The sequence below is a fragment of the Aptenodytes forsteri genome, unplaced genomic scaffold, assembly GCF_000699145.1.
Source record: "Aptenodytes forsteri isolate BGI_AS27 unplaced genomic scaffold, ASM69914v1 Scaffold136, whole genome shotgun sequence".
Taxonomy (NCBI): Eukaryota; Metazoa; Chordata; class Aves; order Sphenisciformes; family Spheniscidae; genus Aptenodytes; species Aptenodytes forsteri.
The window spans coordinates 1,323,128-1,343,586 of NW_008796111.1; the positions used below are offsets into that span (position 1 = coordinate 1,323,128).

At 42.4% G+C, this 20,459-nt stretch overlaps 2 protein-coding genes across 2 annotated transcripts; one reads left to right on the forward strand and one right to left on the reverse strand.

The window, feature by feature from the left end:
- Positions 1-7,085: 7,085 nt before the first annotated feature.
- PHYHD1 (phytanoyl-CoA dioxygenase domain containing 1) lies at positions 7,086-14,323 on the forward strand. The gene is made up of 11 exons (XM_009286907.2): positions 7,086-7,186; positions 8,034-8,192; positions 8,743-8,818; positions 8,950-8,997; positions 10,620-10,675; positions 10,857-10,919; positions 11,021-11,042; positions 11,413-11,541; positions 13,100-13,216; positions 13,364-13,490; positions 13,683-14,323. The coding sequence occupies exons 1-11, from the start codon at positions 7,154-7,156 to the stop codon at positions 13,726-13,728; spliced, it is 876 nt and encodes a 291-aa protein (XP_009285182.1). The 5' UTR covers positions 7,086-7,153; the 3' UTR covers positions 13,729-14,323.
- Positions 14,324-16,794: 2,471 nt separating this feature from the next.
- DOLK (dolichol kinase) lies at positions 16,795-19,548 on the reverse strand. The gene is made up of 2 exons (XM_009286906.2): positions 19,132-19,548; positions 16,795-18,636 (listed from the first exon to the last, which is right to left on the reverse strand). The coding sequence occupies exon 2, from the start codon at positions 18,529-18,531 to the stop codon at positions 16,960-16,962; it is 1,572 nt and encodes a 523-aa protein (XP_009285181.1). The 5' UTR covers positions 18,532-18,636; positions 19,132-19,548; the 3' UTR covers positions 16,795-16,959.
- Positions 19,549-20,459: the final 911 nt, after the last annotated feature.

The window sequence follows — 20,459 nt, forward strand, 5'->3', positions numbered from 1 at the left end:
CCCCCCCCTTACTCTGTGCCAAAAGATAGTGCTGGAGAGTAACGGCTACTGAATAGAGGCTCAAAGTCTGTTTCCTATTCGGGGCCACTGGGTAACTGGTTTGCAACACATGTATTTCAGACTAGGCAGGGCTGAAAGGGCAAAGCACCTCACAGGATTTTCACCTAGCTTACAGGAGTAGAGATATTTCTTCTGTATGTCTAGATCACTGTAGATGAGTGCTTTGACTTTTGATTCTAGTTGTGGTCTTAGTTATGCAAACTAAACTTTACACAGCTATGTTAGAAGTTTCTATAAGCAGCTCCTGAAAGTATGCTGCAGTGCTTCTAGAAGCTTGCAAGCCTCCTGAACTGCCATGTATCTCAGTGCTGAGTCCATAGGACAAGTGGATAATAGGCTATTCTGCTAGACTGTCTCTAAATTCTGATCAAATAACAGAGCCATACTCCTGCTGCTTGCTGAGTAGAGACTGCCCTGTGCCTGAGCTCTACAAAGCAATTGTAAGACAGGCCAGTATTGATCATGCATGAAAACACTAGCTTTTTGCTGCTCTTACAATATTCCAAGCTCAATTTTTTCGGTCATGGCTGCTAGGGCTTGAGATAGCTTCCTGTGTGGCAAAATTGGGATGAGCAGTCTGATAACTTCTTGTACCAGAAACACGGGTGGCACAAAAATACATTGCCGCTCTGGAAGACAGCAATATGTATTATTTACTCCTGATATGTGCTTCTTGGTCTTCCCTCAAATAGATACCGATTCCAGAGTATCAGTCTCATGTAATGAGATGGAAGAAGCTTTAAAACTTCAAGGATAGGGTCTAAACCATGAGGTCCTGAACGTGTTTACTGCTCAGGACTCCTGCAAAACTCAACCCACAGCAGAGTGAGTCATCTACTTCCCATACTTGTCTGGATTGCTCAGTCTTTAAGGGATGAGATTACGTCAACAATCCCTCCTCACTTGCAAGTATTCAATCAGTGTATATTATATTTTTTCCTTTAAGTTTCCATCAAACTGAAGTTTAGGGGTTTTATTTCTGACATTGACCTGTACGTTCAGAAAAAAAGTTCAACTTAAGCAGACAATCAACAGTCTGGTCAGTGTCTTGTTCTCCTGACAGGCTTTTCGAGGCACTCTATAGTAGTAGCAAACCAGATTATTTATTGGCTGCTAAACTATACAACAACTTGAATTAAAACCAGCTGTTTCCTTAATAGCACTTCTGAGCTGGATGAGTTCTTGGAGCACCTGTAGATCCCAAGCATGCTCATCCCATGTTAGGACCAAAGGTTAGTAAAATAGAATTCTACCTTTCCTGCTAAATACCCCAAAAAGTAGTAAGTTGCAAGTAATTATTTTGAACCAGCTGAAAGGCAAGGAATACCAAACCTATAAAATGTGTTAAATCTTGCTGTATCTCTGGAACTATGCACTGGAATGTTAGCTGAAGTTGTTCTTTGTTTAAGATTGTTTTCTGATTTTTATTATTTGGTCCCCAGTTAATTCAGCAGCTGGAATTTATTTACTCTGCCAGTCTGAATGGTTAAATAGCTGTTACAGGTATCTTTCATGATGTGGTGTTCTTTGGTATTAATTGTCACTTCCTGATAATATCCTACCTCATTTTTTAATTTTTTCTTATTACCATTTATACACTCCATTTAGCTCACTTCATTTTTAATTAAAGTTAGTTCTTGGTGTTCATTACCATAAATAGTGTTAAGTGGCTTTCTGTTGCTGAACCACACTGAGGTCCTCGTCTCTTTTTTTTTGTTGTTTTTTCCTCTCTAACAAATGATTCTAGGAATTTTGAGAACAATAACATAACCTTTGCAGAGGATGAGGTGTATGGAGAAGTTTCAAATATTATCGATTCAACAGCTGTGACACTGCTTCCTTTCCTTACCTTTTTTCTGCTTTGGAAAGGGACTTGCATGGTTTGAGTTCTTTGGATTTTTTATTAGTCCTCCTTCAGAGGAGGACTAACTTTTTTCTCATTAATAGCTGTGCCTTCTCTAGAGCTACATTAATGTAACTTCTCCACAGAGGCACTTGCTCCTTCAAGTGTATTTGTAATAGTCTCTGCCTGAAGCCAGCTGTTCCCTCTGATTCTTTTTCTTTCAACCATGGAGAGATTTCTTAACTCTTGGCGTGACTTCTCACTGATGAACAATATTGTCATACTGTAAACAGTAGCGTCATCTACTATGAAATGTTGCCTCAGGTAAGGCTGTGTGAATGCTAACTAGTAAAACTATTGCTTAAACTTCACCTTGATTTTTATTTTTTCTCATTGTGTTTTAAAATTATTGTTTTCCCTACTGTTTGGCCGTAAAATGGATCCTGTTGTTTTACTTCACCTTGTTTATTTTTTCTCATTGTGTTTTAAAATTATTGTTTTCCCTACTGTTTGGCCGTAAAATGGATCCTGTTGTTTTACTAAGTATGTGCCAAAACAGAGTGAGTTTTCTGTCCTACCTGCATTCTAACAGTGCATGAAGCAGAACTGGAACTGGACAAGAGTATTGTTTGACTTGGACCTTTCTCCCTCCATCCCTCCAGCTGCAGTGGTAGGTTAATATTAAACTGCTTTGGCAGTATGAAATCCTTCAGAAACCTCATCTCTGAAATCCCTTTTCAAAAGTAGCTGGACTTGAATTGCTGGACCCCAATAGCAAAGGTGAACTTTGTGTGAATTCACGCAAAGAAAGGCTTGATTTAGGATTTCTGGAATTACCCTTCCTCCCTCTTGGTCTCCTTTAAAGGAAGTTTATGGAACAATGGGAGAAATTTTTCTAGAGGAGACTTAATGAGAAGGGGGCTAATGAGCCTGAGTCATCTTTTACGGCTGACAAATGTGTCCATTTAAGTAAGACACTACTCATGGCTTAAACATTGTTCACTCCCATTTTGTAAATGTACAAGCAGGGTTGTGGTTTGGCATCTGAGACCTGCAACTTGATGTAACACTTCCGAATCATGACATTCACTTTGTATGTGGGATTGTTTGAGCAGCTGATCAACAGCACCTCCACCTTAAGCACTGAAGGCTGCTATTGTTTTCTCTGAAAGACTTGTAAGACTGGACACTTAACAGAATAAAAGTTTTAATTTTTAATTTGCATTTTCCTTTTATGTCTGCTTTCTTTTACGTTTTCTGTATGCAAAGGCACTTAGCCTTTCACGATCTCGCTTTTCAGAAGACAGATGTTAATAATCCCAACTATTGTGTAGGATTATTGGGTTTTTTTACGAATCACATGAGTCCTTGTGGATTATGACATTCCTTTATGAATAAGCAAAGAGTAGATGTATGGTGAAAGAGGTCCTGCTCAGTGACAAGCCTGGACCGCCTTATGTATTTCACCATCACTTTAACAAATGGCTGAAACAGTTTACGTTGCCAAATACAAGACTGTTGGGAGTATTGTCTACATAGACCTATAGAAACTCGATTAGGTTTTCAAAATGCATATTGTGCTCTACTTCCCTAGGAAAGGGATAGGGACTGAAGTCAATGGAGAAAACTGCCTGTTGCCGTAGAAACAGTGTCTTCAGCCAACTACTGGTAACAAATTATTTAAGTGTGTTTCCTAGCTGTCTGCCTACCCCATGCACTACTTTTTCAACTGAAAATGCTGGCAGATAGCATCTTTCCTAATTGAGCGTGTTCATGATGTGTTACAGAGAATCGGCCTGTAACTTTCAAAGACAGTTTGGGTTTCTGTGCAGCTCATTTATTGTATAGAAAGGTATTTCTCTTGCGTTTTGCCTTCCCTTGCTTCCTTTGTCCAAGACTAGCTGACCACAGTGACATTGGCCCCACCTCAGTGACAGAACGTGAGCAGGCTGTGAAACAGGTGAGAGGAGGTGGTCCGTGGTGCTGCTTATTGGCACCGATGAGTTTTAATGAAACGCTGAACCAAGAAAGGACAGGACAAAATACCCCTTGTCAGCTAAGGCTCACCCGGACTGCAGCTCCTTTTGGCAAGAATTTACCAGCTCTTTGAATAGCTGAGCAAAAGGAAAGAATGAAAGGTACCATCAAATAAAACTGGTGCTTGCTGGACTCCTGCAGGACTTTAACACAGTGACAGGTAAAGAACTGATCTGTCTTTGTTGGAAAAAGATTTTTAATCCTGGCAATTCCAAATTTTCTACATAGCTCACTGAAGAGCATAGAATAAAGATGCAACAGAGGCAGCTGGAACTATATTGGTTTTATTCCAGTAAAATCTCTAGCCCTACTGCACCACAAGCTTTTTACCTTGCTGATTTTTGAAGAAAGTAACCATCTTGTTTTTACCTGTTGATGACAATGAGAATTCTCTTGATGGAAAATTACTGCATTTCTGAGGCTTCTGATAACTTGAAAGAAAGGACTGCCAATACAGGGAAAACAAAAGTATTCAAGTATCTATGCCACTTCAAATACTAATATACTATTTAATACAATTTAAATACTCATTATGGTTACTGTTGTTCCTGTGCTCCTTGTTTCTCATTAAATATTCTGTCACTTGTTGCTGATCATATCAAAGACTTCAGGAGAGGTGATAAGAGGTCCAGCTGAAATTTTTGCTTACCTAATAACCTTGGCAGTTCCGACAGCAGCAATTTTGGCAAGAGTGTTGAGCTGCTTAAACTGGCTCTGGAGAGCTGGCAAGCTGGCTTGGCTCCAAATGGTTTCAATAGGAACTCTTATTGAGGAGGAAACGAGGATAATCGTGCCAGCCAAAAAGGCATTTGAAACACTTGTGCTTTGTCTGCTGCAGGGTCGTCCACGTTCCAGATGTCACTCACTCCCGTACCTTTTATACGGACATGGGATGGGCTTTGGCAGCCTCCAGTGGAGTTTGCCAGAAGTGCAGTTTTCTTGCAGAGCTGGCAGGAGAAAATGTTGTTTAATAGTCTGCAAAAGAGCTCTCGGAGGGGGAGGAAGGGAAGGAAAAGGGGGTCATTTCCCAGTTTTGTCTGCTTTCTACCTTCCTTATTTAAACTTACTGGAAGAGAAGGTATTTACAAAGATGACATCCTTCTCTCTGACTTTTTTTTGGGCATTATGTGGCGGGGGTGGTTTTCCTCTTGCTGAAAAGGTCTTTCTAAGCCTCAAAATAGGAGCACGTCTGGAGTGGCAAAGAACTGGAAGACTCCTAAGGACAGACACTGGTGAATGCTCCTGTTACCATGATGGGTTGCCTGTCCTAGTTTATGCAATCAGTTATCTTCTGGTACTTGCTCTGTTGTGTGCTGCGGTCTGCTGTTTATATTGCTCAAAACAATCCATAGAACAGGAAAGCTGTGGTTTACTGTCATGCGTATGATCTAAAACAGCTTCTGAAGTCATCACGTGTGCATAAGGTGGGGAGTGGAGAAGATGATGTGCTAAATTGCTGGGGAAAAAAAATGACTGGGAATGAGAAGTACATGACATTACGAATGATGGAGGTAACAGAGGGACTGAGGAGTGGCATGGGAGCGTGTGTAGAAGGCAAGTTTCTCCAGGATTGCTGCCTCCCGGTGAGGGGTGAGGTGGGTCTTCACGAGACCCACTTACAGGCAATAGCTACGGCGGGGGTTTTTTTTTCCACTGGTTACACACCTGCCTTAAAAACACTTCAGCTCCATCAGTTGGTGAGAGTCCTTTAACAGGAAGGAGGAACTACTTGATTATTTTTGAGTTGTGCAGTGTTGGAGGTTGATTGTTTCCCCTCCACGCTTGTAGCCTAGTGATTAAAGTCTCTGGCAAAATTTAGCTTTTTAAACTACCGAATTCATATCCTCTTGTGTGCAGAGAAAAGCTTGAAAATAAGCTGTAAATGCTCAAAAAGAGAAAACACTGATTTCCCTTTTCATTAAAAACCAAAACCAACTTTGAACGAGATGGGGGAGGGATTTTTATCCAGAGTTGATTCCGTTACAGAATAGAGGACTTAATTTTTTCTTTTTTTTTCCCCAAACAACAGCTCTTTAAGATGGCTTTTCAGTTGCTGGCAAATATATTTGAAGTAAACACCTTCCCACGAGCATTTTGCACTCCTTCATTTTGTTGGTGTTTTTTTTTTTGGCTAGGTGAGTGATGCATAAAAACTGCTGCCGTGATGTCATTTCTTTGTGGAGTACTGCTGGAAGGATGTTTCCCCAGGGATTCCTGTGCGATGGGAAGGATGTGTTGGTGGGGAGCGCCACCGCTGGGCTGGCATCTATTCTTCACTCTCTTCTGCCTTCTAGATCTAGTTTCTGCATTTTCTCTCTCTGGTTTGAACTGTGGCTTTGGGTTCACCTATTTACATGCACATTTGGAGCCGCAGGAGAGCGGACCGAGCAAGTGAAGGTGTACATCGCCAAAGAGCAGCTGTGAATGAAAATAACAGATATGTTCTCTATGAATTTTACCGAACCCTTAGTGAAAGCTCTCTAGCTTTAACACCCTTTAATCTGCCATTTGTCATTTCCTGGGTTGCTGGAGTCCCTTTCAGGTGCTGAAGCGCTGGCAGGACTCGTTGACTGAGCAAAAAGGGCTCTGTAGGAGCCTGAATTGTCACTTTAAATTTGTTTCAAAACTTTTAGACCTTTTCATCCCACTTGAATCTTATTTTACCTCCTTTATCTTGTTTTACCACTGTGTTTACCAGCTTAACTGCTCTATTTTTTAATCTGGGTTATTAATTAAAACAGTGATTCCTCCTTGGAGTTAAGTGAATCAAGTTTGTGATCACACTTGAGCAGAACACTTTTGTGCACTTTAAGTAGCACCAAGAGCCAAAGCAAAACTCTGCAGCCCCAAATGTCCCTGCCAGGAACAAATGGCCAGAGATCGCGACAAAATTCCTTGAGAGGCAGCTCCGCTGGCTGTGCAACCCTCCGGCTGCCCAGCGCTTGCTGCTATCACATGCTGTGAAAAGGATCACGTGAAGAGGCGGGGAGTCAGCCCTGCAGAGCCCGGGTGCCATCGTGGTGTTGCTGGTGGGATCCTGGGAGCTTCTGCCTCTGATGGCGTTTGTAACCCAGCATCAGATCCCTCCGGCTCCAGCGCTTGCTGCTATCACATGCTGTGAAAAGGATCACGTGAAGAGGCGGGGAGTCAGCCCTGCAGAGCCCGGGTGCCATCGTGGTGTTGCTGGTGGGATCCTGGGAGCTTCTGCCTCTGATGGCGTTTGTAACCCAGCATCAGATCCAAAAGGTAAGGAACTGCACCCCAGGGAAGGAGCACATCTGTAGTGCAGGCAGGTGACACTACTTGTAAGACACGGTCACTACTAGTTAACCCGTGATTAGGTCTAGCAAAGATCTGCTTTACAACACTTTATATTCTTCTCAGCTTCTTGTATTGCATTCATTTTGAGTGTGAGAGGACCCTGTCGTGTCTACAAACTCTTCCGGAGGGCAACTTGTCCCGCAGAGCTCTTGGAGGAATTTATCTCGTGCCCTTCTGTCTCTGCTGCTCAGCTCTCATCTGTGAAGTCGAAATCTGCCTGTCAAAGGATAATCTCCAGGGTATTCTATATAAAGAAACAGTAATGCTGACAGAGTTCACTTCATTTTGTAAGGGATTGTGTAGTCAACCATGAGAAATCACCCAGGGATTTTTCCCTTAGAGAATACAATGCTTTGCAGCTTATAAAGGAATCTTAAAGGAATCTCATTCTTATTTGGAATCCAGGTATGACTGCTCTGATCACGTTAGCAGGCTTTGTAATTTAATAGTTGCTGGTCACACATCTTAGATAAGGTATCCTTAAGCCACAAAGGCTCTAGCGATGATACCTTCTCTGCTTTGTGGACTGAGGGGTTGAGATATTTTGTTCTTAACTGTATGGAATCTGAGCCTGTTAATGAACTCTCTCTTTTACAATAGAAATCCCTCCTGAAATTAAAAAATCAAGAGCACGTTGTCCCGCTGCAGAGCTGAAGTTGGGATGCTTTTCACACTGAGCTGAGGCACAGTGAAGGGCCAGAACTGTTTTCTCTTGCTTTGTGCTGCTTCCCCTGAGGACTCCGGAGGAGAGCAGTCACCCCGTCTCTTCCAGTTCCGCAAGGATGGCTTCCTCGTCCTAGAGCATTTTTTCACCGCAGAGGAGTGCGACAGCATGAGGAACCAGATTCAGAGAATCATAGCGGAGATGGAAGTGCCACCACACTGCCGCACTGAGTTCTCCACCAAGGAAGAGGAGCAGCTGCAGGCGCAGGTACCGAGAAGGGCAGGGCTGTCCCCGTCAGAGCGCTGGAAGGAGAAAGGTAAAAGGCAAATAGCTGCTTAGGATTCACTCTGGGGGAACATGATTCTTTCTCCTAACTGAACATAACACTGAGAGGCATTTGCTCTCCGGCTTTCTACAAATGTTTGGTGGTGGTCTTATCAGAGGGTGAAGGAGGAGAGGACGCGTGTGGCTCTGCTGTGCTTTCAGCCCCCACAACTATTGCCCCTGGTAGCCGCAAGCAGCTCTCACAGCTCACTTTGTACTTGTTCTGCAGACAGAAAATAGGTTATTTTCCAGGCAGCCAGCAAAAGAAAAGCAAGGGTAGCCTCTATGCGAGAGGTTCTTGTAAAGTCCTAATCAATGCCAAGAGATGTAGTATTGTGGGAAAGCCTTTGTAGGAGTGATTTCTATTGACTGTGTTTTGTTTATGCTGCGGCTTGATGGGGAAAAAGATGCAGGTGAGTATTAATGCTTTGATCAAAGGTTCATTTATGTTTTTACAAGGACACTATCTTTACTGGGCTCTTATCCCTGGCAGGGTAGCTCGGATTATTTCCTAACCAGTGGAGACAAGATTAGATTCTTCTTTGAGAAAGGCGTTTTGGATGAGAGAGGTAAGCTCTGGCCTGAGTTAGCCACAGGGAGGGGACAGGAGAAGGCTGAGTGAGGGGTCAGGGGCCAGTTTCCAGCTCTAGGCACGATTCCTGCTTTGCAAACAATGTTAAATTCTGGTTTTGTTTTGTAGGTAACTTCCTAATCCCAAAGGAGAAATCTGTCAGCAAGATTGGCCACGGTATGTTTAAAGGATGGGGTTTGGAGAGGGATGGACAAAAGGGATGTGGTTTTCAGACGTGAGGACTTCTCCAGACCTACTCACTATAAATAACCTTGGCTATCTGGGTTGAAACCTTTCTGAGCAGAGAAGTGACTTCTTCCCTCTTGTGTTGCTTCTCTGTGCCTCCCGGGGACCACTGCATCAACTATCACAAACCTCACCTCCTCTCGCCATTGTGGCCACGCAGCTCCTGTCTTTCCAACCCCGGGCTGTTTTACTCTGGGTTTCTGCATTAAATTCTTCAACGTGATTTCTACGTGTCAGTCTGCTTTTCCCCACGTTGCTCTGTCACTCTCTCTGCAATTCCCTCCGTGCTGCCCCTCACTCTCTGCGGTCAAAATCTTCTGTTATGATCCTTTTCAAAAAACCCTTCTAGGAGGTTTTTCAGCTATGCATAGCTTAGAGTCACTGACACGTGAAAGTTTGGACTTCAGCCCTTGCCTCTTTCATGTAAGAGATTTCTCTGATAAATTTACCACCTAAGACTGGTCACATTCAGTACAGATCAAACTGTGTCTTCCATGTCCTGTACAGGGCTGGGTTGCCAACGCTGAAGCTGTTCTCCCTCCTTTGGTGTCACCAGCACCTTTTCTTTACCCTTACTGGCTTCAGTTTGACATATTTCCTCTCTCCCAGCTACTGAACTTGCGTTTTGATCCCTTTTGTTTTCGAACAATACATGGAAAAAGAGAGCAGGATTCACTGCATCTCCAAACACATGAACTTTGTTCAGATTAAACTTCACTAAACTTGGAAATTCAGTACTGAGAGTTCTCGGTGCTTTGGTTTTCTCAGAAAAACATTCTCCCTCCCCCAGCCCCCTGCCATTCTGTTATACTTCAGCTTTTCCCTAGGGGAAGTGAAAACTGCAGATGCCTGCTGACTCAGCAACTTAACAATTCAAAAGGCTTCTCTAGACTTATTTTTTGTAGTTACTCCTTTTGGTCGAGTCTTGCCTCATCCCTTGTTCGGGAGCAGCCCCTGCTGGGACCCGGTTGTGTGTCCTCGTGGTGAATTTGGTCACGATGAGACGGAGGCACGATTCCAAGTCTTTGTTTTACGGTTTTGTCAGAGCTGGGCTGTAGCAAGCGTCTGTGCAGAAACAGCTCTGACCTGCAGGCTGTAGCCCTCTGCAAAGGGCACCAAAGATAAGCCCTAGCTCATTTTTGTAGTAATTACTCTTTTGGTAGGTCTTAGGAGCTGTGTTTTTTAAAGGGTGAATTCGCCTATGTGCCTCAGGGTCATGAATAGTGGTTGTCATGTTAGTATTTGCATAATATAATGCTTAATCACGTAATACTCAATTTTTGTTCACTCTGTTATACCCTATTTTTTATATAGCTGCAGTTCGTGGCCAGTGAGTGATTATATTTTTGGTCTCTAAAGAAGATAGTACAAATCTACAAGTGTCGTATCACCTTAGGCGTGATAAGCCCTGTATATTCCGCTCTTGGGAGGAATGAAAGTTTCTGGCTGCGACTTATCTTGCTCGGCTGTCGTCTCTGCAGCTCATCATTGAGAGCTGCCAAGTTCCCTTCTGTTAATGAAATCTTCAGTCTGAGCCTTTTCTTTTCCCTCAGCTTTACATGCTTATGATCCTGTCTTCAAGCAAATCACCCACTCCTCCAAGGTGCAGGTGAGCCGTTACTGTTTCCTAGAATGGTCTGGGGAAAAAAATAAAATATGGAGTAGTTAATTTTCTAGACTCCCAAGGATAGTCATTTTGTCCATAAAAGGAAATTTAAATATCTTCAAAGAATAATGCTTTATAGCGTGCAGAAAACAGCAAACATAAATCTTGGAAAGTTTTCTTGCAGGAATTGGGAAGAAAACTAGGCCTTGAGAGACCAGTAGTTGTGCAAAGCATGTATATCTTCAAGGTACAGTAATTCAAGTCGTCTTGTCACTCAAGAAATAAGACCCTGTTAGGTGGGAAGCCGTGAAACTCTTCTCTTCACACAGCACCTTTCTTTCCTTGCAGCAACCTGGCATTGGTGGTGAAGGTGAGATTTGCATTATCTCTATATCACACTGCAGGTAATACTCCTTTAGGAAAGGAATATTACCAGGAAAAAGGCTCAGAATTAGACTTAAGCCTGTGAGTTTTTGTGGTCCACACCTTCTTAAAATTATTAAAAAGCATCCACATTTTCCAAAAATGTTTCTACGTTGTATGCAACTTGAACAAAGAGCTACTTTTACATTTGCAGCAAGCTGAAAGGTGGTATTTTTATGTAAGACTTAATGTGTATGACAGATGGGGTAGGCAGGGTAGGTCAGCTCAAGAAGTCGGGGAGAACAAGCCTGCCATCCTTCTAGTGGTACTGAATTCCTCCGGCATTAAAAGACCCTAACGACTGTGTCTCCTTGCAGTGACCCCGCACCAGGATGCCACCTTCCTGCACACGGAGCCTCTGGGCAGAATCCTGGGGTTCTGGGTTGCCCTGGAGGATGCCACGCGGGAGAACGGCTGCTTGTGGTTCATTCCTGGCTCTCACACCAGTAAGACTCATAGTAGTTTGGTGCGTGCCGTGAAATGTGCTCCCTCGTCTTGATTGAGGGTGGAGGGTAACATGGACCATGTTACATTCTCTGCATCGTGCAGTGCCTGCAGAAACACTACTATTCTTGTTTGTTGAAAGGACGACTTTATTTACTACAAGGATCTCTCCCTGTGCTGTTGTCAAATCGACAACCACAGTTTTTCAGCAGGTTATTAACTGCTTTACTTTGCTCTTGGCCACCAGTCACATGAGTCTAATACAACATTTCTTTTTTAATAAAAAATAGGTAGTATACATGACTGACACTTGCGTTTAGTTTCAGGTGGATATCTAGCCTAGAAATGAATCCAGGGTACTGGGGCAAGGAAGGACAGTCCTCCTGATTTTTTTTAATTTGCTCCAGAACCTGTTAAGGGGAGGCCCATTAAAACTGCTCCTGACTCTCTTCTTTCCACTTCAGTATTATTTCAGGAGCTTCCCCTGCAAGATTCAGTCTTTCTGCCAGGCCACTGAGATTTAAGACTTTAATGTAAAGACGGTCTTAAGCTACTGGGTCCTTTTTTCCTGTAGTTAAACAGGTCATTGCTATACGTTGGTGCTCCTTCCACAGTTTTGACTTTAGCCTTGAAAATGTTCATCAAGTCTGATCTGGACTGCAAAGAGTAATAATCATCCTCCTTTTGCCTTCCAGAGTAGGAATACACTGAGAAATCACTCTTCCCCCTCCCCCCAACTGTTTCTTTTCCAAGTTGCATCCCCTTCACAAAGATCCCCTTTTTTTGCCCTGGCCAATAAAATGTTTAGCCCTGACAGCCCGATGTAAGCGGAATAAAAATCTTCCTACACACACACACAACTGTCAAATATTGGTCTCAATTTCAGTAAACAAGGAAAGCCTCCAAGTCTATGCAAGGATCACTTGGCCACCGTCCAAGCCATCGGAGAACAGTCAGTGTCCCAGGGGAACACACAGACTAAAACCAGATCAGCAGAGACTCATGTAGTGGCTGTTGTGACCGATGGTAGTTGCTGTGTGCGTAACCACTACTGGATTACCAGCAGAGTCTTCTGGTTTTTTTCACTACCTCTAGGGCACACTAATCAGCTTTAAACTGTTGCTCACCTAAGCGTTCACTCAGTGAGTGTAATCATAGTGCTCTTAAGATTTTTTTTTAAGGTACTCATCCCTCATAAATTCTGGAGTCAGCTGCACTCTGATTGCAACTTATGCTCTTACAGAAAGGAGAAACGGACCAAAGGTTGGCTTTGTGTAAGTGTATGACTACTTGTGTTCCTAAAGGGCTATGTTGCAATGCACAGAAAGAGACAAAGGCAAAGAAAGGCAGTTTTTTATCAGTTTCTGCCACAGCTGGAAAATCCTAAATCTTTGCTCAATGAAAAAAACCTCACCCAAATTACTAAGGAAAAAATTGAGTATACTATAACAAAGTTCCTATCATTGCCAAGAGAAATCACAGATATTGTTCCTCTGCTGTGCAGAATGTAGCTAGCTGTTTAATTTTTTATGTGTGTTTGCTTATTCTGTGGATTTGCAGGTGGAATTACCCGGAGAATGGTCCGTGCAGCTTCAGGTACCTCAACATGCGTAGAGTTTGTAGGGTCAGAGCCGGCCTACGATAACAGCCAGTTCATACCTCTGCCTATAAGTCAAGGTAAAAACAACTCCCCGAACAAGTCTGCTTTATGCCTCAAGAAAAACAAAGAGCTAAAATTGTATTTTAACACTTTCAACTTCGCTTGTATTTTAAAGCTAGCGCTCGCAATTTGAAAAAAGCAGTACGGATGTTTCTTTCAAACAGGTGGACTCATTCTCATCCACGGTGAAGTCGTCCATAAGAGTGAACTGAACAGCTCGGAGTCTTCTCGCCACGCATTCACCTTCCATGTGATGGAAGCCAAAGACACCAGCTGGAGCAAAGAGAACTGGTAAGGTCACCATCCTAACAAGCAGCGGAGGAAACCAGAGGCTTTTCAATGCAAAAGCCAGGATAAACTTCTATTGGTGGTCTTGCATGTCACACAGTTTCTGTTGGTAGTACCTCAGTTAGCACTGATGTCATACCTGTAGAACTGGAATAGCCTCTGAAGTTTTGTTTTTACCTCTTCCTTACTTCCTAGGCTCCAGCCAACTCCTGAACTGCCTTTTCCATCGCTCTACACGTGAAGTTAGTGATTGGCTTCTGGAGTCAATAGCTGATCAATATTCTTTTCTAATCGTTCATTCATGTTCCCTTTAAATACAACTTTCGCTAGATCAGCTCTCAAGGTTAATTTATCCTCTCCTCGGAACGAGGACCATTGACACAGCCGAATACACCTGCGTTAGACAGAAGCTTCTACTACAGCATGAGCCCTACTAGTATGAGAATAGTTGCCCAGTCCTCTTGGTAAGGAGACTTCTTCAGCCTTGAGAATAGACCATTAAAGATCATTGCACCTTGACTGGGAGCAGTTAAGAAGTATTTCTTCTTGCAGATACTCAGTATTTTCTTCTGTTTAAGTCAAGAGCTTGCCTAGTGCATTTCTTGGCTGTGTCGATCCCAGCAATGCAGGTGAACGTGTCATGTGAAGATGGCTGACTTCTACCCTTAGGTCTCCATCCCATTGTTTGAATAGCAGTGATTAGAAATAATCCTATTGTGGGCAAAATGAAGCAGAAGTCTACTTTTATAATCAATCTTCTAAGTATTTCTAGCAAACTGTAGCTGAGTGTTTGATCTCTGGGTGTGCCGATTAAAAAAATTATTGCAGTTCTTAAAGATTCATGTCGAAATTATGAAAACAAAAAACCCAATCAAACTCCTAACGTTTAAATAAAATTAGAAATTCTGATTTTCATCTCCCTCATCTTTTCTTTGAGGAAGACACAGTGTGATCTTCTCCCAACAGATGGGGCCAGCGTTAAGTTATCTGATGACCGGTTTCAACTTTCAATGTGCTCAAGAACAATTACTATCCCCTCAGCACCACCAAACCAACTTATAGCAAGGTGAAACCTAAGGAATGTTAAGAAACAGAAGTTAATCCGAGGCAAGCTCAAGCCTGTATCCTAAACTAAACAGAACTCTGTAGGTGTAACTTCACTGGCCCTGGTGCAGTGGCAACCCTGAGATATGGGCCTGGTATCATCAATGCACTAATTACATCATATAACCTTAAGACTGCTCGGAGTCCTGGCAGAATGAGCCCCAGTTCTTACTGACTCATCCCTTTCAAAAGTATATTGCCTGTCTCTGGCATTCGTTTGATGTGAAATAGTCAAATCTGGTTTCTTTATGGCAAGAAGCTTCCTTTCAGCTCTTTGGGCTTTGCTGGGCAATGCAGAATAGGTTCAGTACAGCAAGGAATTCATCGTAGTGGAGTGATCAGGTGGCCGTAGTAGGAATTGGGAATCTGGGTAATGGCAACAGCAGTAATGTTCGAGTTCAAAGTTTCTGCAGGTACAGCTGCTGCCCTCCCCTACCTCTTCGACAGTTTGTTTGAAAGCTGTGAGCGGGGTGGAGGGGAAGGGACTTTCTTTAACCCTGCTGCTATTTTATGATGTTCGTGGTGAAGGCTGTGGCTCGTGATGGAAGCAGCTAAAGCTTTTTCTGTATCCTTCCATTAGAAGAGTTAATAATTTAGAATAGCACCTTTCTGCTGAGGAGCGATAGTTTGTCCTCTGATTATATGCACCGCTACCTGCAATGTACAAAAACATCTACTTCAAGTGCATAAATAAAAGCAAGAAGCTGGACTGGATTTGCAGGATTTCCTGTTAAATGTGAAGGAAACTCAGTCTAGCACAATTACCGAGTTTGGCTTCCTACAAAGAGTATCTGACAACTTACTGCATTACTAACCAAAACCAACTCTGGACAATTTTGACATCCTCGGCAAAAGCAGCATCAATTCTCAGGAGCCCTGCCCTGAGGGGGCAGGGGGTTAAATTTACCCAGGGGGGTAAATTGGGCAACGGCTGCCTCTCAGCTATTGGAGCCCCGGCTTGTTGCAGGGACAAACAACAGTATCAGATTCTGGGGCCAATTTTGCTGGCTCGGTCTGCTGGCTCAGAGCACTAGTTTCACTCCACCCCTGCTCTTATTCTCACTCCTAAGGCACAGTCTCGGGGCTAGGGCCGCAGGACAGTATTGCGTTAAGGTATCTTGGACTTGCACAAAACTGTCCCCAAAAGTGAATAAAAGTGCCAGAAGTTAACTTCATCCTGCAAACAAGAATCCTGGAATGCAAATCTTCTGCTTGGACGCTTCTCAGGGGAAGGGAAGAGGCAGGGAGGACAGGTGCTAATGTGTCTTCTTCTAGTGGACGCTTGGCAAACTGGCGAGAAGAGATTGTCAACACAGAAGTGCTTAATACACAAAGATTAGGTGGGTTTCTTAGCCACAAAACGGTAGTTATAATTTTAATTAAATGGATGGAATTAAATGACTTTACTCAATTTGTTGATAGGAGCATTTTTATAAATTATTTGATTAAACATCTAGCTGAAAAAATGTGAAAAATAGAAAACAGCAACAGTATTAAAGAAGTTTATTGACTTTAACACATTTTCTGCTTTCATGATTAATGTGTAATTAGTTTTTTTCTGTGACTTTGCTTAGGTTTTTTCCCCTGTATTGAATGTTTATTCCAAATGAATTTAGAGATTAAAATCTTGAAGATAAAACATTTTTTCTCATTGCATAGGTCTCCAGGGTTAAAACTGCAACTCTCCTGTTAGTACTGTTTGGAATAAACAGTCTCTTACACTCTCAAACCTCCTGCACCCGCCCTGGCTAAACTCAGCTCTTACAGCTACTGAATTTGAAGTCGTGTTCATACATCGCAGTGCATTAGTATGGCTCTTGTTGACGATGACCGGATATGTTGGGACAGTCGTATTCGCTTTGTGTAGATGGTGGCCACCCTCATTATAAAACATGCTTTAAATGGTGCTTATACAGAAATGAGGAGTTTGCGTAGGCAGTAATGCAAGACGGCAGGGCTCAGTACAGTAAAACAAGTTTTGGCTCTGATGCAATACTGAGGTGGCAGGATCTGAGAGGTTTGCTTTTTTTTTTTTCTCTCTCATTGACTTACCTCTTCTTCGTCTACCTCCTTTGCCTCTGAGCACCCAGAAGAGACATAAAAACAGCATTTGTGTTTAATAATCCACTTTACAAGTCACGTTTGTGTTCTCATGAGAACATAAATCAACTCATGCTGTTTTAAACAGGGGAAAAAACCAAGACCAAAACAAACCCTTTATTTTAAATAGGTCTTTTTCATTTCTGTTTTTAACAATTTTGTCTGCTGCACCAAAAGCAGTGTTTAGATCAGCTTTGATCTCTCATTACAGTGCATATTCTATTACCACTTTTCTCTAGAAAGGGAGAAACCTCTGTTCCTGGAAGTGCTAAGCCATAAACATTATCTGGAGGTAGAGAGGCAACAGCAGATTATCAATTTGGGTAGTGTAAGCTTCCAAAAGAGAAACTAAACTCACAGATGCCAGAATCCAGGCATAGCTGGAGTTCAGATTCACACTGCTGTCAAAGATCAGAATAAGAGCCACAGCAATGATCTGAGCAAAAATAGCTGTCATTGTCCCTTCAAAGGTCTTCTTTGTTCCTGGCCATTTGATTTCCCCCATTGTACTACCAAAAATGGAGGCAATAGTGTCTCCTACCCCTACGGCCAGTACCCCAGAGTAGGGGACCAGTGCTCCTGCCCCAGACAAGGTACCTTTAGGAGCACAAGATCTGGGGAACAACCATACTGGGAGGGACATGCCAAGGAGGAGATAAATATGAGTCAAGATGAGAGGTCCGCTGTCTCTTTCATCCAAGAAGAGAGACAGCAAATGCCTAAGGGTTTGGCCAAATGGCTTGATCCTGAAGTACCGAATATACTCTAAGAAGATGAACACTGCCAGACACAGTACTGCAGCAACGTAGAGAAGCTGGCGGTCATAAATTAGTCCAGGAACGTAAGTAGCTACAACAATGAAATGGAAATATTTCCTGGTTATAGTCGAGGCCTGGTGTTTTTTAGATTCAGATGATCTCTTAGCATTCTGGTAGAAAACTACGCCACACGCTGAAGCAGCCAAAAGCGTCCAATATACAAGAAGGTAAACTCTTGTCTGTGTCTGAAACAGAAACTGGAGTAGCCAGAACAAAGGGTTCCTCTGGATCAGTCGGTACAGCCAAGGCATGATGACCCCTAAGCCTAGCACTGCTGTCATCATGTGGAAAAACATGGAGGAGATCCACGTACCCGAATCCATGAAAACGAAGAGCACAGTGAAAAAAAGCCCAAGAAGAACAACTCCAACAACTGCTACCAGAAGGAAAAAATCTATGGGATCACCTCTGCCCTCGATTACATTCAGTGAGCGTTTAATGAGCTGATTGAGAACAAAACTTATACCTCCGAGAACTAGCAATGCTTCTCCAGGAGTAAAACATCGAGGCAACAAGTACAGCAAGATCATACTGAGGTAGACAAAAATTAGCAGCACTTCTAGGACCTCTATCACTTCTGAAACAGTCAAAGAGTGCTTCATGGTATAGATAATTATACTGCCAGCAACACCAGTAAGTATGCAAGTGTTGGTTGGCACAGGTTTTGTGATGCCAACCGCTATTACAGACAGAAAGAGAGCAACCAGCATGCCAGTGGAAGCTACAACTATGCCAAAACGTTCAAAGTACACAATGCCAGCAGACTTGCACCTCTCCTTCATCGCTATTCCCAACAAGGGGATGACCATGCTAGCTGGCAGGAGGCCACTGTTCGCTGCTGTACGGAACTGGAATACAGCCCCACCCAGCTGGAGCAGACGGTCCCATTTGAATTGGACATAAAAAGCCTGGATGGCGAGAGCGACAGCGCACCAGGAATACCGGTCCCACACCACTGCGTGCACAAAGAGAACGATGATGAACACGATCAGGGATTCTGCCAGCACTGGCTTGTTTAACATGATTCCAGTCCAACGTGGCTCGAGCTTTCAAAATCTTTCTCAGGAGTCCCAATGTGCTCAATAGTTGCCCATTAGGAAGAATTCCCTTTCATGCTACCGCAATTCCTATTTAAAAAAAAAAAAAGAGCAAATAATTAAAGCAACTACTAGACAAGCTAAAGCTTTCACACAGCTGGTTTGTTCTTAAGCTCAATTTAAACTGATAGTTATGTGCCAATTGTTAATGTCAATGCACAGGTGAATAAAAAAAAAAAATAAAACCAGTGAGGTAATGGATCAGCCAAAACTGTTATCCTCCTCTGAGAATCAGAGAAGTCAGCCTGCAGTGACAGAAATGAACCACTGACTACTGGGGTATTCAGATACAGTTTTAAGTATTTCTGTTGCAATGTCTTTGAACTGAAATGTGAAGCAAACAAGCCATAAGTATTCCCAGAAGGCTTCATTGTGATGGTGTGAATTTGAAACGCAGTTAATTTAAAAGTTTAAAGGTAATTTTAGAACCTAATTTTGTATGCAGTCTTCACTGTATTTTTACAGAATGTTCCTCCTTTTATTAAATATTTCTCCTCCCACTGCTGTGCAAAACCCCCTACGTACCTCTCTCTCCTTCTGTTACTGGTGTTATGATTGAATGCTTCCGCTACTGCAGCAGGTGTTTTACAATGCTATGTAGTATTTACAATAGAAGTAGGAAAGAAAACATCACAATCATTTAAAAAAAAAAAAAAGTTGTCAAATGGCATATTTCATCTAATTTAGATCTATTACCAGAACTGTCAAGATAAGCTAAGCTGAAAATCTGAGCACAGAAAAATCAAATGAACAGAAATCATTTTGCCTGCAGCCACAACAGGATGTTCACCACATCCTTAGCATTAAGCAGCTTAATTTGTTTTGCTTCTACAGCACTGCTGGGTCATTTTTGTTACAAAGATATCTATTCTAAAATATGCTTCTAGTCCATCTTGATATTGGCAATATTCTGTTTAACTCTAGGATGTGTTGCAGCCATATGATTTAACCATTATACAGCTTCATATGTGAGTAAATGAGTCTGACTTATTCTTCTTTATCTTTAAAGAAAGGTATTGGCTTAATTTCTCTTTAACCCATGGCACAGCCTCTTCCCTGTCAGATATCTCGATTCCCATTTTCTGAGTGAGAATGCCACACTCCTATTTTACACAGACTCTAGATCTGTATCAGTAAGTGAAATATTTTAGTCATTAATGACACTAGACAAATATTAGCAAGTCTCATCCCAAAAATGCATCATTACTTTATAAGTGATTTGTTTAACTAACCCCTGGTACGCACTACTTTCCTCAAATTCTTCAAGAGTAAGTAAACCTTGTAATATGTTCTTGATCATGATCTGAAGCTGTCATTGTTGTCTGTATCACTTCACTCCCTTGCCTTACTAACGCTTACTGCATTTACAGCACTTCACCTTCTCTGAATCAAGGCTCACAGCCAATGACAGCTGCATTGCAAACTAATCTTTCCTTTAAACTTTTGGACCATAAGATAAATAGTTGAGATAATCAGCAATGCACATAATGACTCTATTAAGTTAAATCACATCTTATCTTCTTCGAAGTATCGTGGGCATTCAAACATTGTGCAATTCTCACCAGCATTTATTGCTTTCTGGCAACCTTTATTTCTCCTTATCCATAATTTGATATTATGTCTTAGCCATACGTAAGCCAATGCCATTATACTGGTGTCTCTTTTGGGTTCTTTGAAGGTACCTTTCTGTATTTCTGTTGGCAACAAAATGGCTGATCCAGTTCTATGTACCCCTGCTGGATATGATAACTCCAGCTGAAACTTTGGATTGCTTCATCCTTTCTGGCCCACCCTTAAGCCGATTGGTAGTAAACTCTTATTAAATTCTGCTCCCCCAGTCTCATTACTAATGA